This window comes from Marmota flaviventris, chromosome 9 (assembly GCF_047511675.1).
Source record: "Marmota flaviventris isolate mMarFla1 chromosome 9, mMarFla1.hap1, whole genome shotgun sequence".
NCBI lineage: Eukaryota > Metazoa > Chordata > Mammalia > Rodentia > Sciuridae > Marmota > Marmota flaviventris.
The window spans coordinates 110,888,747-110,906,949 of NC_092506.1; the positions used below are offsets into that span (position 1 = coordinate 110,888,747).

The 18,203-nt window shown below is 51.4% G+C and overlaps 1 protein-coding gene across 1 annotated transcript in view; it reads right to left on the reverse strand.

Moving 5' to 3' along the window:
* The window catches only part of Kirrel3 (kirre like nephrin family adhesion molecule 3), a 547,920-nt gene that overhangs the window by 29,526 nt on the left and 500,191 nt on the right, over window positions 1-18,203 (reverse strand). The window contains exons 5-6 of the mRNA XM_027945488.2: window positions 11,577-11,734; window positions 3,081-3,231 (exon numbers count right to left, since the gene is read on the reverse strand). Of these exons, the coding sequence (XP_027801289.1) occupies window positions 3,081-3,231; window positions 11,577-11,734 (309 nt within the window). The remainder of the gene's footprint in view (window positions 1-3,080; window positions 3,232-11,576; window positions 11,735-18,203) is intronic.

Genomic DNA, 18,203 nt, shown 5'->3' on the forward strand with positions numbered 1-18,203 from the left:
GTCTGTTAGTGTTTCTATCATCAACCTGCGTGCGTGTGTGTATGTGGGTATGTGTGTGTTTTCAGGGAAAGTATTACACGGAGGAGGGGGCGGGAAAGAGAAACTTCATGACTCAGTGATTTTATAGCACATCCATTTGAAACTTGGCAGCTGGACATGGAGTCCAGATGTGGCGAGGCTTTGGGAGTGTTAAGCTTTCTCTCCCATTACTCAATCTGGGGGCTTTGTCTTCCGTTGGGTAACATATAAAGACCAAGGGAAACAAACAACAAATGTGCTTTTGCTGAGTCTGGATGCTTCTTGGTTGACTGAGAAAATGAGCAGGTTTGCACAGGCGGCTCTGATCCAGCCCACGGTGTCCACGGCAAACAGTCGGACGCTTACAGAATGAACAAATGAATCAATGGAGGAGGAAGGAGGAGGCGGAGGGAGCTGAGGGAGAGGCTGTGCTTTTGCTTGGCAGGCACTTATAAACACCTTCTGGTTATGGGAGATGGAGTCCAGGGGCAAATGGATAAAGGCCTGTCTAGGGCTGGGGGGGGGGGGCTCCCTGGGGAGTGGCTGCCATGTACCTGTGGCTGTTTGTCCTAATGCATTGGCTACAATGCTCCTAATGAGTTAGGCATGGTGCTAGGGGCTGACGTAAGTGATTTAATGAAATTCTCACTGCAACCTCAGGAGGTAAGTCTGACTACCGCCATGTATGAATAGGAAAACTGAGGCACAGTGAATAACTAACCAGGTGAGTGTCACTCAGTAAGTGGCAGATTCAGTATTCAAACCAGGAAGAATGCCAAGCCTTAACGACTACCCTGTGCTGCTTTGGATGGGTCCTTCCAGGAAACCGGAGACCAGGGTTCTGAGCCTGACCTCAGTCATGATGCCTCCCTCCTGATACAGTTGAGATGTCCTTGGAAGCAAAGTCAGGCAGGGCCCAGAGACCTGGAGAGGCCCTTGACATCTTGATACAGACCCCAGAGCATGTGCAGCCTGGTAAATTGATCTTCTTGCTGGAGTGCATCTAGAGGATGTCTTTGAATAGCCGGGTGGGCTATTACTATGATGACTCTCTTGTTGCTGGGAGAGGTTCTTCTGGGTGATGGAGAGTGGCCTGGAGCAGAAACACTGCTACTGCCACCCTTCCCTGCCAGGGTCCTGGCTGCTGTCCTGGGAGAGTCAGCTAGGTTGTCGGTTTTGTATGGGATTCTGTAGCTGGTATAGGTCTCCTGCCCAGGATTGGGGGAAGGAGATCAGGGGCTCCATGAAGTGGCCACAGATATTCGGGGGCTTGGATACCTTGTGCCTCCCCCAGATCTGGCTTTTGTCTAGAGAGAGCGAGCTCTTCTTCATGGTCAATCCTAGAGACATCATTGGTCAGATCAGACAAGAAACCCGAGTTGGGGGTGGGATGTGAAGATTGACAAGCTCAGGCCTGCCAAGCTCGGGAGTGGTGGAGCTGTTCTGGCTGTCACACTGTCCAGCCCAAGAGCATCTTGCCTCCTCTCAGAGCTGGGCCTGTGCTCCAAACCCCAGTTCACTGGGACAGAAGCAGGTGGTGTTGAGAGCCAGGGCAGGACTAGGGCCAAGAAATGGAGGAACCTCAGGTGCAAAATTGAAGGAGGCCCTCCCTCTCAGGACCCACTCTGTACTTACACCATCAAGGGAGGCCTTCTTAAATTTTGTGCTCTAGGCACCTCCCTCTAGCTTCCTGCCTTAGGCTCAGCAAGAGCTCTGCTGCTCTCTACTCTCATTAATGAAGAGTAACTGGAAGAAGTAGCCCTGGGGTGTGCATTGTGGGGTCAAGGGGATTTTTAGTTGCTGGCAAGATAGTGAAGATAAGCCTTCCCAAGAACTCCACCATTCTCTCCAGGCATTGGGACCTTCCTGATGTTTATAACCATTTCTTTCTCTCTCTGGAATCTAAATGGGGTCAGGATGCTGGCAGTGAGGGAGGAACTTCTGCTCTCTGGATGCCAAGATAGGCTCTAGAAATCCTAAGGCACAGCTCTTGTGGACTCCACATCCCTGGGGAGCCACATGATGCTCAGAGTCAAGAACCCTTAGACAAGTCAGGGCTGTTAGGAAGTGTTGTAAAGCATTTCTTCAAAAATGAGTGAAGTGCTGAGGAGACCATGAATGCCACCCTACAACTCCAGCCATGTCACTCAGAGTCTATGACCAACTATGGCTAGGTCACCAGCATGTAGTGGCATTATGTTCCATGGCAGGGAGGGATCTGAGAGGGGAGAAGTCCACCTTTGAGGGATGATACTTTAAACCTACCCTATACTGATCCTGTGAGAAAGGCCTTGTCGAGCTCCCGGGGCTTACAGGCACTTTAGGGGGATTTTTTAGGGGACATTTAGGGGTCTCCTTTAGGTGGCTTTTGGGATGTGATGCCGGTGGATCTTAACAGCATGTGATTGTTGATATCAACGGTAATAGCCATACCTGCTGAAGGCTGACTCAGAGTATAGAATTTGGGCTATCAGGGTGGGCTCTGGAAAGCTCAGGTGCCTGTCCCCCTCTGTGGCCTTGGGAAAATTAACCAACCTTTTGATGCCTCACTCTCCCCAGTTAGGGACCACAATCATATTTCCTCCAAGTGCTGTTGTAAGGACTAAAGGAGACAATGCATGTAAAGCATGAGCTGAATGAACACCCATCCTTCTTCCTCTTCCTCTTATCCCCTTGACCAACCCTTGCATGAGAGCGGCTCTGTAGACCCTCTCCAGGGCACATGGCTATGACCCATTCTGGACCCTGAGTGCCTGTCAGCTCCCAGCATCTTGGCCTTGGCTCCCTTTCCAGCAGGCCAGTGGGGCCAGCTGCTGACAGTTTGTTGACGTGGATATATAATGTGAAAGTGACTCGAAGATGCCCTCTGCAGAGGACTCTCATCTGTGCTTCACATGACAATAAGAACAAGATAGTCCTTTGTGCCCATTCACACAAACTGGCCAATCCACAGAGCTGTCTGGCCCATCCTCTGCCTTCAGATGGCCCCAGCTGTGGGCAGGGGTACAAGATATTTCCCATCCCGGGCCTGGCCAGGCCAGGTGGGGCTGGTCAGTACTCACGCTGGATGTCGATGGTGACTGAAGTCTCCTTCCCCCCAGGGATGGCTTTGTTGGTGGCACGGCACACGATACTCTGTCCATTCTCTACATCACCAGGGGAGATGAAGAGGGTGCTGACGATGCTCTCACGCTTGCCATCACGAAGCAGGGTCTGGAAGAGGAGGGGGAAAAGGGACAGAAGGCCCCATGTCACTGGGCTGTGTTGGCCTGGGTGGCTCAGGGCCCAGCTCAGAGAGAAGAGAGAGCAGTGATGGAGTGTGTGGGTGTGTAGGTCAGCTCAGGAGACCAGGGTTTCAGTCTCTCTGCAGAGCTGGGGGTGAGGTTACTCTTGGTTCCCTGGCATGAGTGCTGGGGTGTGGAAGGAAAAAGCAACTAGAAATATTATTATCATGCATGAAAATCGGCCTGGACTTGTAAGCTAAAAGCACAAAAGAAATCAGGCTGGGGCTAATGGAAATCAGGCTTCAAGTAGGTTTTATGTAGAAATGAACTGACATCTATTTTGCCTCTGGTGTCAGGGTGAGTCTTAGGTCTGTGCGAAAAGCAAGGAGGTAGTTTGCAATGGGCGGCTGCTTGTGGCCCCTGAAAGGTTGCGGTCTGCAGAAGGGGATGCGACTGGGGGCATGGAGGCAAGGACAGAGCAGGGTAGGGATGTAGGCAGAATCAATGCACATCCACTTTTAATTATTTCCCTTTTGTCTTTTCAAACCATTTCCCTTCCCTATCTCATTAGAGCCTCCACCAAATCATAGCAGGACAGATATCATTATTTTCCATCTGACTGGGGAGGAAACAGGTGAAATTAACAGAGGAGACAGGACTTGACTAAACTCATACTTTATGTTGGTAGTGACATAAAGACTAGGGTCATGCAGTGGGCTGAACTGTATCCCCAAATTCATGTCTACCCAGAAACTTACACGATCCCATGTGGAAATAGGGCTTTGCAGATTAGTTAAGTACTTATTAATCTCTAAGGTTTGGAGATGAGATCCTCCTGGGTTTAGGGAGGGTCCTCCCTAAATCCAATGACTGTCCTTTTGAGAGGAGCAGATGACACAGAATCAGAGGCAACCATGTGAAGACAGAGGCAGAGATCGGAATGATGCTGCCACATGTAAGAGGAGCCGCCAGGGCTGGATGAGACAGACAGCCTTCTTCTCTAGATACTTGAAAGGCAGGACAGCCTGCTGCCACCTCAGATTTCTGACTTGTTGGCCTCCACAGCTGTGAGAGAACAAAGCACTGCTGTTTTAAGCACCAGAGTGTGGTGCTTTGTTATGGAAGCTCTTGGAAACCAAGACAAGTCCTAAAGCCATTGGTCCCCACTCTTCTGGGGCCATTGCTGTTTCCTACTGGATCAAAATGCCATTCTGTCCCTAGTTCTCTCATCAGGGCTGCTACCTTCTGCCCTCCCCTGTTCCCCTTTCTAGCTACCTCCCCATCAGTTTGGGGCCCATTAAGGGAGTCACATGCTGGGGAGGGTGTCTGGGTGGGAGGGTAGAAACTGGAGTCTGTTCATCTTTTGAAGACTTTCTGTCTCACCCTGGGAGGGACTTCACTTTGGAAGAGGTACTGGAAGCAGCCGTGCTTTGCCCCAGTTGGGGCCAGGGAATAGATGACTCTACTTCCTCAAAACCTCCCAAGAAATAACAATGGGGTTGCTTCTCATTCTCAAGAGCATTATCTTTATTTTGCAAGAGAAAACTGAGCAAGAGGAACTTACTGGGCAGAGTGTAGACTGGTATTTCAGAATGAGTGACCCCATCCAGCCTCCTGAGATGCCAGAGGTCAGTTCCTATAACTTGGGCCTTGCAGGTGGAAACAATTACTGATTCAGTACTCTGGAGGAGAATGGCTACTGAGGTAACTAGCAGAAATCTGTGGGCTGCTGGAATCTAGTCTCAGCTTGGGGTGATCCTTCTCAACACGGGGCAAAGCTTGTGACTTCTGGGACAAGGAGAACCTAGCCTGAGCCTCAGCCTAGATCAATGCATCACTGGGTATAGTGGTGCATTCCTGCAATCCCAACAACTTGGGAGGCTGAGGCAGGAGGATCTCAAATTTGAGGCCAGCCTGGGTTAACCTATTGAGACCCTGATTTCAAAATTAAACAACAACAACAACAACAAAAGCAACAACAACAAAACAACACATCCTGCTTTGGGCCAAGCCAGACTATGACATTCTAGGGAGAGCCACAGGGCAGTAGCTCTGGACTTTCTCCTATACTGCACACCAGCCAGGCCTTGGTGGCCTGAGGACTCAGCACTTTCTTTACTGGGAGGCACTGGTCCTGGGCACAGGGACCAGAGGAGAAGGATGTGGCCAGTCCTAGCAGACAAAGGGATCAGGCCAAATAGCCCACAGGGCCAGAGTCTTCAGGTCGGCCTCTGAGCCAGGGTGCTTGACTGAGGTCCAAAAAATGTCTGGAGGGCATATAATTTATCCCCCAGCTAGAGCCAGCACCACAGCACCAGGCTGGCTTGGGGCTGTTCAGCAAACCTCACTGTGACTATAAATAGCTAAGTGATAATAAGAACAATTTCCTGGATGAGAATAAGACCTGGGGGTGGGGTGAGGGGAGGAGCGGAGGAGGGAACTGCATTGTTCTTCTCACCTCCTTTCTTCTGAGGTGCTAACAAGGGATATTTATATAACTTTGACTCTGCCTGGGGACCCCCACCTCCAGTTGCTGGACTCTGGGCGTGGTGACAGGGAGCCTGTGTGTGGGTGCCAGTGGGAGGGGGCAGGGAGGCTGGGCTCTAATTAGGTCCTCTGACTGCTTTCCCTCCTCTCCAGCCCAGCTGCTCCTCTGCCTGGGAATGATGATTAATGACATATTTACTGTGTCCTGGCGTGTGCTTTCTGGGAAATACAAATTCTGGTTCAAGTTGTTTGTTTCACCTAATTAGAGAAAAAGGGAGATGTGTTCATTAAACAAAGGAGAAGGCAAGGAGAAGGCGAGCCCCAGGGCTACCCGATCTGTACCCGGGTTTTCTCCTTGCCTCTTTTCTTCTTGATCTTTTCACCTCTCCTGTCTTCTTTCTTTTCTTTTGCTTCATTTCTCTTTTATAAATCTCCCCTGATTGGCACTTTTCTCATATGCAAATGAAGCCTTGGGACTTGGTGGCCTTGAAGGTATCTTCCAGGTGGAACATTCTATCATTTGCTGATTCTCCTCACAGCCCACTCTCCCGCCCCTTCTAGCCCTGTGCCCCTCGCCTCCCCCTCCTTAGTCTCTTCCCCTCACTAAACTTGCTCTGGGGATACACCTCAGACACTGAGCCCCCCACCTTGGACTTCAGAAACCTCCACTAGCATGCAAATCACCCGGGGGTGGGGGCGAATTATTAATTGCAAGTCACCAGCTTCTGGGGCCACGGCTTCCCTCCAAGACCTCCCTCCAGCTCCATGGGTGCTAATGTGCTGCCAGTCTCCAGCCTCCTAGCTGCCCTGGCTGATTCATGTGACTGTGATGGCAATTCCTGGGGGGTCCATGTGCATGCATAAATATGGACCCTGGCTGGCGCATGTGCAGCATACACACCATGCAGAACATATATCATGTGCCCAGAAATGAGCATGCCAGGGTATATTTCTTCAGGGCTGGGTTTCTGTCCTTCACCTGTCTGCCTACATGTACCTGTGCACCCACCCTCCCACTGATCCCTGAGGTCACCCAGGAGACATTTATCTCTCTGGTTTCCCAGTAGTGATCTGGGAGGCTGGACTGTGGGGGCAGATTAATACCCTTGGGGCAGTTGCCTAGTGTGGGTGGCAGTGGCTGCTTTGCTCCTTCCAAAGCCACCAGGCCTCCCAGTGGGCAGTGGAGAGCAGGCTGAGCCCTCAGATATGGGCAGCCTGGAGGAAATGCAGTGTGTGGGTGTCCCAACCCTGGTACTAAATCTGGGCTGCTCATTGATATGCAAACTGCCTGGAGAGGCCCTGAGCAGCCCTGATTGCCTGGCAACAGGGCCTCCTCTATTCTCCCTCCCCACTCACCTCCCCCACCTGCTGTGTCCCTTTTTTTTTTTTTTTTTTAATCACCCTCTGCTTTCCCTGGTTATGGCTGCTTGGGGATCCATGTGGGCCCATTGTCACTTGGACTGTATGTATGGGTAAGGTATAGCACTGCACAGGGCCATTTGCCCCAGACCCTGCATCCAGCCTTGTGCCCTAGAGCCAGAAGGGATGCTCTTCACAGAAGAGGCTAGGACAAGTGGCTGCCACATGACTCAGGTGTGCTAGAGGCTCTAGGCCTTAAGCTGGACAGATGGGAAACAGGGTGATGGGGTGACAGATGGCGAGGGTTGCTTAATGGAGAGTGAGAGGCCTGGGGGCTGCGAGTCTTCACCCTTTTTCTGAGCAGCTTAAGCTTGGGGCCAATGGAGGCCAGTGGTGGGCGGGCGAGTGGCCTCTGGGGACAAGCAGGAGGCTTGAAGCTGGAGGAAACAGAGGTAGCACTGGAAGATGGTACCTCAGGTCAAGTGGCTCTCCAGCCTGGCTGGTCCTTACACCAGGGTCAAGGCCTAGTCCTCTACCTGGATAATAGCAGGTAGGGCGGGAAGCTAACTCCCAGGGAATGGGGGAGGTTTCCCTCTGGACTTAGCCCATTCTCTTCCTTCCTTTTCCATCGTCTGTTCTTCCTCTAGGATTGTGGATTTGCTGGCTTTCCACATGAAGGTCATGTGACCTCCATTCTCATATCAGGCCCTGAGAAGCAGGAGGAAAAAGGAAGGAGCCTGGCTGTCCCACATGCCTGGGACTAGGTGTCTTGGAAGAGACATGGAGGGTGCCAAAGCCACTGCCCAGACATGTAGCCTGTCCCATCCCCAGACCACACAGGAGAAGCATCCACCAGCCTGGGTTGGTTAAAGGGCCAGAGGACCTTCTTTTCCCAGGCCTCCTCCTGGGAAAGGGCTTAGTGTCCTGCAGGGATGAGGCCCTTCCTTCCTCTGCTGGTCACATGGTGGAAGAGCAGAATTGACTAGCAATCTGGGGACTTTGAAACCAGGACCGGTTTTTATGAAAACGAAGCCAGTATGATAGCTATGATTTTTACAATTGTCTGATCTCTGGAGCTGGGGAGCTGAGGTTGGGGCATGCAGGCTCTGGGGAAAGGGAGCCCATAATAATACAAATATTTATAGAGCCCTTACTCCTTGCCATGCTCTTTACAAGGTCTTCTCAATGCATATTTCAAATCCCTCGGCAACATTAACATGTGTTTGTGATTAATATCATTCCATTTTCAGTTGAAGAAACTGAGGCAGAAAGCTTAATATGTGATGGAGCTCAGGTTTGAAACTGGGTTTGTAGGACCCTGTGGCCCGCTGTACTCTGACACTCTGACACTGACACAGCATCTAGGGAATGCAGGTGTCCAGGTGGATCCCAGGGCCTGTGAGAATCCAGTGAAGGACAGGTGATAGTCTCACAAGCTGGGCTTAATGCTAACTTACTCTGCCAGGTGATTCTTGTTCAATCCTTAAAACCATTCTTTGACATGGGATGGGTGGTGTTGTTGCATCTATGGTACAGACAAGGACACTGAGGCACAGGGAGGATAGAAGGTGACAGAGCCTGGATTCAAGTTCAGACCACCCAGCTCCTGTGCCCCCAGGCTTTACAATGGCCCATGCAATAAAGCTAAGGGCTTCAGACTGGAGAGCTGCCAGCTGCCCTGAGGGATCTTTTCTGTGGACCTTTGAGCCTGCTTTCTTTGTGTGTACTTGTCTCTCTCTCTCTCTCTCTCTCTCTCTCTCTCTCTCTCTCTCTCTCTCTCCTCTCCCTCCTCTCTCTCCTCTCTCTCTCTCATCCTTTGATCCCCCAGCCCCTCCTCTGGAGCTGCTCTGCCTTTGGAAATCAGACATAGTGTTTGGCCTATGATAATGGACCTTGAAGTCTGGAAGGCTCTGGGAGGGAAGAGAGCCAGGTGTTGCAGGGGAAGAGTGGGAGGGCACTCTGATAGTCCCTAAAGCCCACACCACATGACCCCTGCTGTACTCTCTGCCTCTCTCAGCTTGCTCTAAGTTATAGATCTGCAGCTTGCCAGAACTGGAGCACCTTTCCAGGGTGTCTGATCCAACCCTTCATTTTGTAGATGAGGAACTGGAGCCCAGGGAGTGAGTTTCCTGAGGTTGCAGTGCAGGGAGTGAACCTGGCCCTGTTGCCTCCTGCGGCTTTCTGTGGCCACCTGCTGCCATTCCCTTCCTGGGATTCTGCACAGAGGTGGGCTGGGGCTGGGCTTCATGACCACATGAAGAGATTGTGCAGGACACAAACCCTGGGAGGGCCAGGCTGGCCCAGCCTCAGGGAGGGACTGAACCGGCACCCACACTGGAAGGAACACCCCCTCTAACCCACCCCCTCCTTCTCTGGATGATCTATTCCCCGTGTCATATTTCTGTATTTCATAATATAATAGGGTGGCTCCAGCCCAGGATGCGAACAGAGGATTTATCTCCCAAGAGGCAGCTTTCCCCTATGGACTTGTGCCCGGGAGAAGGCATTGGTCCTAGGATCTGGCTGCCGGCTCTGAGTGGCAGCCAAGCTTTGATCAGCAGCCCTGGCATGAACCTTTGGCAGGGTAGTCAGTTTTGGATGGGAAGGACACATTCTCAGAGGAGGGACAGCCTTGCCTCATATCCTCTGCTGATGGCAAAAGCCTTTCTTCTCTTTCCAGGATCCATGAAGAGGAGCCAGGGGTGGGCTGGGGCTGGGGAGCAAGCCGAGCACCTCCCCACTCTCTGAGGCTGTGGAGGAGAGCACTGGGGTTCTGAGAGCTTCAGAGGCCATGGACCCTGACACAACTTTTGGGTGGGCTTGTGGGGTAGCTGCCCATCTGTTGGAGGGTATCGGGGAAGAACCCAGGAAAGAGACAGGCCTGAGTGTCAGGAGACTGTGGCTTCATCCTGATGCTGGCCATTGGACAGTTGAGAAGAGGACATAATTCCTTGCAATTTTCTGTCCCTAGAAAGAAAAGCTTAGATCCCCATCCTTTAAGGTCCCTTCATCCGAAAGATTCCATGTATATTATGCCTATAAGAGAATCTATGCAGTCTCCTGGAGGGAAGTTTGGTTGGGGCTGTTTGAAAAGTACTTAGGATTTTGTATTTATTCAGGTATAGTGAGGTCAACAGAAGAGGAGGTCACTGCCATTGAATAGAAAGTTTATTACTCACAGTTCCCCAGAGGAGGGGGCATGTCATGCCACAACATGCCAGGTAGGGTCACATGGGGGAAGAAGCAGGGTCATTCAGGGGCGGAGGGAGGGAGGGGAGCTGAGCCTGGTCTTCGCTTGTGTGGGAAGGAATGGGTGGGGCAGGGTTAGGCAGGCAGCAGAGCAGGTTTAGGTTTGGACAACTTGAATAACTTCAGTGGGTCTGGGCTACACTTGATACCCAAACAAAATCAAATCTTGAGTACTTTATAAAAACTAGCTCCCACTGGTTTTTAAAAATAGCTCCTGAGTCAGGAATCTTGGACAGGGCAGAACCTCTTTACCTGGCAGCTCTGGGATAGGGATATGATCCTGCCATGTGTGACAATGTTTTGACAGTTTGGGGCCCTAGGATTAGCTAACTCACTAACAACTTCCTTTGATATGCAGATCAGCCAAACCCGAGTCTAGGATGCCCAGTTGTCTAGGATGCCCAGTTAAATTTGAATTTCAGATAAACAGTGCATTATTTTTCAGCATAATCATCAGTCATTAATACATTCCATGCAATACTTATTTGGGACATAATTATAACTAAAATTTTACTTATTGTTTTTCTGAAATTGAAATTAAATTAGGCATTTTTTTTTTCTGAGTCCATTTAGGCTACTGTAGCTGAATACCATAAACTAGGTGACTTGTAAACCACAGAATCTTATTTCTGACAGTTCTGTAGGCTGGGAAGTCTAAGACAAAGGTAATTCAGAGTAGGGAGAGGGCCAGACATCTGGTTCCTGTATGGTAGTTTTCTCACTCTGACCTCACATGGTGGAAAGGACAAGAGGTACCCCTTGGGCCTCTTGTGAGGGCACCAATCGTATTCAAAAGGACCCCACTGTTGTGACCTAGCCACTTCTGAAAGGTCCCCCTTCCTAAGTCATCCCTTAGGGGTAGGAATTAAACCTATGGGCTTTGCAAGGCCAGCCTGGCAGCCCTAGACCCTGGTCACTTCTGTCCATGAGTCTCCTCTTCTGACCATACCCTATTGTAGGGTTTTCACCTTGTCCAACAATTGCTTTAGGAAAGAGAGAGAGAGACAGAGAGACAGACTAGTGGCCGGGAGGTGGGGGTGGGGTGGGGTGGGGGGGACATGGCGTGAGAGAGAGAAAGAAGCAGAGTAAGACAGAAAACATGCAGAGAGAGATAAGGAGGGAGAGAGAGAGAGAGAGAGAGAGCAAGAGAGAGAGCGAGTGCGAGCTAGCTGCAGAGAGACAGGGAGAGCTGTCCTCTCTGCCTCTGAGCCCTCCCTGTCCTTCCCCGCCCTGGCTCACCTTGGAGTAGGTGGCCCCGTTGATGACTTCTCCCTTTCGCAGCCAGATGATGGAGGCGGCAGGCTTGGCGTTGTCTGCATGGCAGGTGAGGTTGAGGGGGTCCCCTGCCCGCAGGCTGATCACAGGCCCCCCTAGGATCACGGGGTCATCAGGTGGCACTGTGGAAAGAGGAGCAGAGAAGTTAGGCTGGGGGCAGCCCCTTCCTCCTTCCCTCGGGGTAGCTGGCTGGGTGAGTCCTGTGGGGAAGATGAGAAACAATGATTAACCAAATCATCAACAAAATCCCATGGATTATGACAATAGCTGCACCAACAGCAGTCGTTCCTGACACATGCATATCTGCAGAGGACATGTCAGTTTATCGTCTGGTCCATGATGAGCACATGAAGGGACGTGGCAGGTGTCCTCCTTAGTCTTTTAGATTTGGAAGCAGAATGGTGTGGCCCAGACATATCTATGGTTTCTTTCTTTTTAACTTTTTTTTTTTAAAACCAGAGTGCTATCCCACCTGTCTCTGATTTAGTCTTCACAACAGTCTTTCAAAGCAAACACTATTATCCCAATTACACAGATCCAGGAACCAAGGCTCAGCAGGATTAAGCGACTTGGTCAAGATCACACAGCAAATGCCAATACCTGGCAGAGCCAGGGCTGGAAGCTATGCCCGTACCCCTGGAGTTCAGGCTGGTCCCTTCCCTAGCAAGGGACAGGTGACAAGGTAATGCTTCAGGGTGGGGGCAGCTCTCCAAGGCACTATGCAACCCTGGCATTGGCTGAGCATCCCCAGGGTCAGAATGAGTCTCTCCTGCCCTGAATTTTCCACTGTTCATGATTGGTGACTGGGTTGGTAGCATGATTGGAGACTGGAGGTCCCCACCAAGGGATCCAGAATGCCAGGAGAAGAAGAGCACTGCAGTGCCCCACTGTGAAGAGTCCCTGTGCTCAACTGACATTTGCTAACTCTGGTGAGTCACACCTTTGGTCTCATGATCATTGTGGGCTATAGGATGAGCAGTTTTGATGGTGGACCATTTTATCATTTAGAGAAGAGGCCCAGAGAAGTCAAGTGACTTGTCTAAAGACACAGAGCCTCCTTCACTGTGCTCATGGACACACTGAGGGTCTCAGGACTCTGTTTCTCCCTGGACAAGACACAGAAAGGGGAGGGCTCATTGGAGACCACCTAAAGCCACTGTTTCTTGAGGAACCTGTCTCCCTTCCACTTGGAGGACTGGGTCAGTTGGCTCTGGAGTGTAGGAGGGGCTCAGGGTCTCCCCTGACACAATAGAGGTGTGAGCTGTGTGTGTGTGCTCAGTGAATGAAGGGGTAAGTGGATGACTGGGGCTTGGGGACCTGGCACAAAGGATCTTCCTGTTCAGTTGTTAGAGGAAGGCCGTCCTTCCACCTGGAGTCTGAGAGAGTCTGTGCTTGTGGCTGTGGGTCTGGGAGTTCTCCATGGGGGACTGTGTTTTCCAGCATCAGTCCTCAGGGTGGCTCCCAGAGTTTGCCCACCTGCCGTGTCTTCTGGGGGCATCTCCCTGCCAGCCACCAGCTATTGGTCCTTCTTTTCGTCTACTCTGGCTTCTCTAAAACCTCTGGGAGGGCTCCACATGGGGCCAGATCAGTATCCAAAGCATCAAACCTTTAGGCTGGTTGTTCACCCGCTCCCTGCCCGGCCTTGGAAGAGGACTGACCTGGCATTAACAACCCAGCAGTGCCACTTCTTGAGGAAACCAACCCCCAAGGGCTCCCAAGACGGGACCACTGATCCCCTGGCTGCCAGCCCAGGACTGCAGGGATCCTGGCCCGGGAAGAAAGTCAGCCTAGTCCAGCGCTGCCTGGCCTGGGTTCTAAGCCAGACCTCCCCAGGGGAGCCTGGAGCTGCCAGGTTCAGAGGAAGCAGGCGGGTTTGGGCAGGACACAGCCCATGTTCGCCCACCCCAAACCTCTCATTAGCCCCCAAGGACTCCTTGGTGTGGGCGTGGCCGCCGAGCAGCCAGGAGGCTAATGAGGGCTTTCCATCAATGGCTGTGGACTAGCTGCCCAGCAGAAGGACTTCATCTGCCTGCGATGGGGTGGGTCCTTCCGGCAGGGAGAGCTGGGACTTGGAGAAGAATCCAGCCCTCATCCTGCACAAGGCCAGGGCCACTGCCCTTTCTATCTGTGATGGCAGCACCCTGCCTCCACTGGACACCCTCAAGGAAGAGTCACACCTGAGCTGCTGGGGGCCAGGGAAGAGCCACTTGGAGCTTCTGGAACAGAATGAACTGGCCCAGCCTCGTCTCCTCAGCCTCCCCAGTGATGAACCAAGGGATATGGATTTCAGGAAGATGTCAGGAAGGCTGGCTCCTCCCTGTGTTAGTTTTCTTTAAGTATAAAATGTGAAGGTTCAACAGAGGACGTGGGAAGTTCTCTCCAGCATCGACATCTTTTGGGTCTGAGATGGGTTCAAAGGCTTGGCTGCCTGTTAGACTATCCAAAAATCCTGCTGCCAGGCTGCACTCTGATCAACTAGATCCCAGTCTCTGCAGGTGGACCCTGAGCATTAGGACTTTTTTTTTTTTTTTTTTTTTTTTTGGTGGGGGAGGCAGTTATTGGGAATTGAGCCACTTAGCCACATCCCCAGTCCTTTTTGATATTTTAATTAGTAAAAGGGTCTCACTGAGTTGCTTAGTGCCTTGCTAAGTTGCTGAGTCTGGCTTTGAACTTGGGATCCTCCTGACTCAGCCTCCTAAGCTGCTGGGATTACAGGTGTGGGTCCCCATGATCCCCATATGTGACCTTGTTTGAGAACCAATCTTCTCTGGGCTTTTTGCTCAGGTGCATAGAACTATACTACTCCGATCAAGGTGTAAAGGCTTGAGGGAGGGGTCTTCCCCCCAAACCCAACAGTGAGGCCTCAGCCATTTCTTCTTGCTTCTCTAGTGTTGTCTTTCAGGGATATTGGATTAGAGGGAGTGCGGATGAGGGGAGAAGGGAGTGGGGGCTGTTGTGGGAGTTCTCAGGCGAACACACACACATTCACACACACAAACATCCACCCTCAGAATGGGTCCTGATTACATCTTCCCAAATAAGTGGTTATCATGCTGGTTATTCATGTAGCCATGCATTATTGATTGGCCTTCGCCTCGCTGCACACCAGATGGGGGTAGGAGGGTGTGGGTAGGGGCTGGGGCAGGTGGGGGTGGGGATGGGTGAGGAAGGAGGATGTTTAGGGACCAGCCGGCTGAATAGAAATCAACAGTCGCTCTTGGCAGCTGTAGCTCAGATGGGGGGCGGGGGCAACTCATTACCTCTCCATTCAGACTGGGGCCCAGGGCTGGGACAGCTGGGAGGGGAGGAAGTTGTGGAGCAGCCCGAGCCTGGAGATGCATTATTCATACATCCCCCTCCCAGGATTGGTTATTATCCTGAACCACTATAGCGTTTGGTCTCCTAATTTTTAATCACAAGGAAGGTGGAAGCGTTAGCCTTTTTGTGATTAATCCGGAGATAAAAATAGTTGACTGTTTTGGTGTTGTGCCTATTGTCAGTCAGGAAGAAAAATTGCATTAACTGTTGGGGGACGGAGGCCTGGGGGAGACCTGATCTTATCTCAGGCAGAGTGTGTGCCAGAGCTGGACACTGGCCCTGAGGGAGGCCACACCCTGCCTCAGACGGGCTGGCATGAGGAGACTACAGCACCCACCTAGTTCCTGGGGCACTACTTAGGAAAGGAATAAACCATTCCAGAGAAGATTCCGCCATAATAGAGGTGGTGGCTCTTTGCATTTTACTGTCTTGTCATCTAGGATTTGGGCAGTAGCTGAGGGTCCCATCCCTGCTCTTCCTCTCCCTGATACCTGCTGTGGTGGGCAATGTGGGCCATCTGTCTCTCTCTCTCTGTGTGTGCAGGGAGCTCCTGAAGGCTTTCTTATGAGCTCTGTTGCCAAGCACGAGGGGGTCCCTGTGGAAGGGTGGGGTGAGGAGACACCACACAGCTCAGCTCTTCACTGACAGAGATGGAAACTGAGGCCAGAGAGCACAAGGGGCTGTCCCAAAGTTGCTGGTGAGTGAGGTCGAAGAAGGATGAAGTGGTCTTGGGAGGTGCATCCTGGCTCCAAGTAGGGAGGTCAAGTTTTCATCTGTTTTGTGAACTCAGGTTCTCACTTCCTTTCTACCTGAACAAGATTCTGTTGCTAAAATTGTCTGAAACGACCGCCCAGCCCTGTAGCTCTAAGGAGTGCTCCATGAAGACCTGGGGCATCAGCATGTGGTGAGGGGGTCCTTTCCATAGGACAAGACAGAGGCCAGACAGAAGGCTGGGGTCAGAGGCCTCTGCTCCATTCTGGAATTGCTGCCCACTCACGGCCTCTGTGCCCAGTGACTACACAAGGGTCAAGCTCGTTGACCTGTTGGCCAACCTTGGCCAAGCAGCCTGGGAAGACTCTCTGTGGACAACACCACAGGTTTCCCCAGAGTCCACCTGGTCACTCAAGTGGGCCCTGCCTGGGTTTCCAGAAATTCCTCAGATGCTCTGACAGCCCAGATGTTGCATTCCCACAGAAGTCCCCTCTGGGGCACAGTTGTGGCTTGAATCAGCGGTGCTGACAGGGGAGCAAGAGGTCAGCTCGGTCATCCTCCTGCCTTCAGACAGCACAGTGGGGAAATTTATGATGCTTAGCCCTTTGTAGAGCAGGGCTGGGGCTCCAACAACTAACAGCGCATTCTCCACAAAGCATGTGCAGAATGGCCTATTCAAAACCAGAATCTAGTAGGACCCTACTCTGCTTCCAGGGCTCCCCACTGCACTTGAACTTCTTGATGCTGCCTGCAAGAATCCATATCCACGATCCTCGCTGCCCCCAGCACATCAGTTTGTTCCACCTGCTTCTCAATTCCCAGGTCCTGGCCCCATCAGCTGTTCTGTCTGCTGAACACTCAATCTCCTCCTTTGCCCAGGGCGTTGCCCTGGCTCTCTGTCTGTCTGTCATGCTCTTTTCTGCCTTTGTCCTGCTGGCTTCTTCCTATGATCAGGATGCATCTTCAATGTCACCTCCTCAGAGAGGACCTCCTTGACCACCCTAAGCTACAGCCCCTTGATATCTCTTCATTATATCACCCCACTTCATCTCTCCCATTACTGGCTTTATTTATTACCTGTGACCTCTTAGTAGAGAGGAGAACAAAGACCTTGTCTGTTTTGGTCATTGTGGCATTGCTGTGCCTAGATGAGTACGTGGCACTTAGTAGGGGCTCAATAAATATTTTCAATATATTTATTTTTCAAATAAATAAAAAATCCTCAGCAGGAAGGGGGCACAGATGTTAGCTTCTGAGGTAAGTACTTTTTATACTGTGTGTGTGTGCGTGTGTGTGTGTGTATGTGTGTGTGTAGAGGACACATGGGGGTGGGATGAATGAGTGTTGGGGAAGTAGTGGATAAAGAGGAGGCACTTCCTAGGCTTGACTGAGACAGCTCTGTGGAACTATCTGGCTTGGCACTAGGGCCTTTCTGGAGAGAGGGAAGCCAGGGCTGGGGAGTGCTTGGTGCTGGGACTGGGGTTGGTTCTCAGCAGCACCAGCCTTCTTGGAAGGAGAGGAACCCCAGTCTGATTTGCCTGGATCACAGGCTAGAGGGAGGTCAGTGGGCTAAGCATGGTGACAGATCAGATACTTGGCTGAGTGAGAAGATTTATGGCTGGTGGTTTGTATTTCTTTGCTTTTGGGGTTCAGCCCCAGGCCCCAGAGGCTCTGGGAAAGGGGTGGTTAGGTGGCTGAGCCTGTATTAGGAGTCCCATTGTTGACTAGAGATGGGAGAAGGCCTCTGGGCTCAATTCTCACACTCTGAGAATCTTCTTTGTTCCAATGTCCCCAGCTTCCACCCCAACCAGAATTCCTTTCTGCCCTGCCTCTCTTCATCTCAAAATTGCTGTTTCCATTTTCTTTCAGGGGCCCCTTCCATATTACAAATTGTAACAGCACATGCACTGCCCTCTCTGAGCTGATAGTGAGACCTTGATAACTCAAAGCTGGTGCCTGGATGCACCTGTGTGGGGCATAGGTGTCCTCTGGGAGCTCATTCGAAAGCATGTTCCCTGTGTTCCACCTTGGAATTCCCAAGTCAGAATTTGCATTTTTCCCCCTGGTATTGGGATTGAAACCAGGGTCTCACACATGCTAGACTAGCAGTCTACCACTGAGCTACACCCCTGCGCCTTCCTAATTTTATTTTTGTGAGAGGGTCTTGCAAAGTTACTGAAGCTGACCTCCAACTTGCGATCCTCCTGCCTTGGCCTCCCTAGTCACTGGGATTACATGTGTGCTTCACCCTGCCCTGGTCAGATTCCGTTTTTGAAAAAAGATCCCAGAAAATTTGTGTGCATATTCGAGTTTGAGGAGCACTGCTCTAAGGCGGTTCTAGGAGGAATTTCAAACTGATGAACTCTAGGAGAAGCTCACTGGACAAGGAGAGCACTGATGACTGCCCTGGTTCCTTCATTGGCTTCCTGCTAGCTCTGGTCCTATCTGGCTTTCAACTTGGAGAAGAGACACAGACTCCTTGCATACTGGCTTTGAAGTCAGAGGTCCTTATTTCAGAATAGGTCCTCTTCAAATGCCATTTCTTTAGCTTGAAATGCTGGC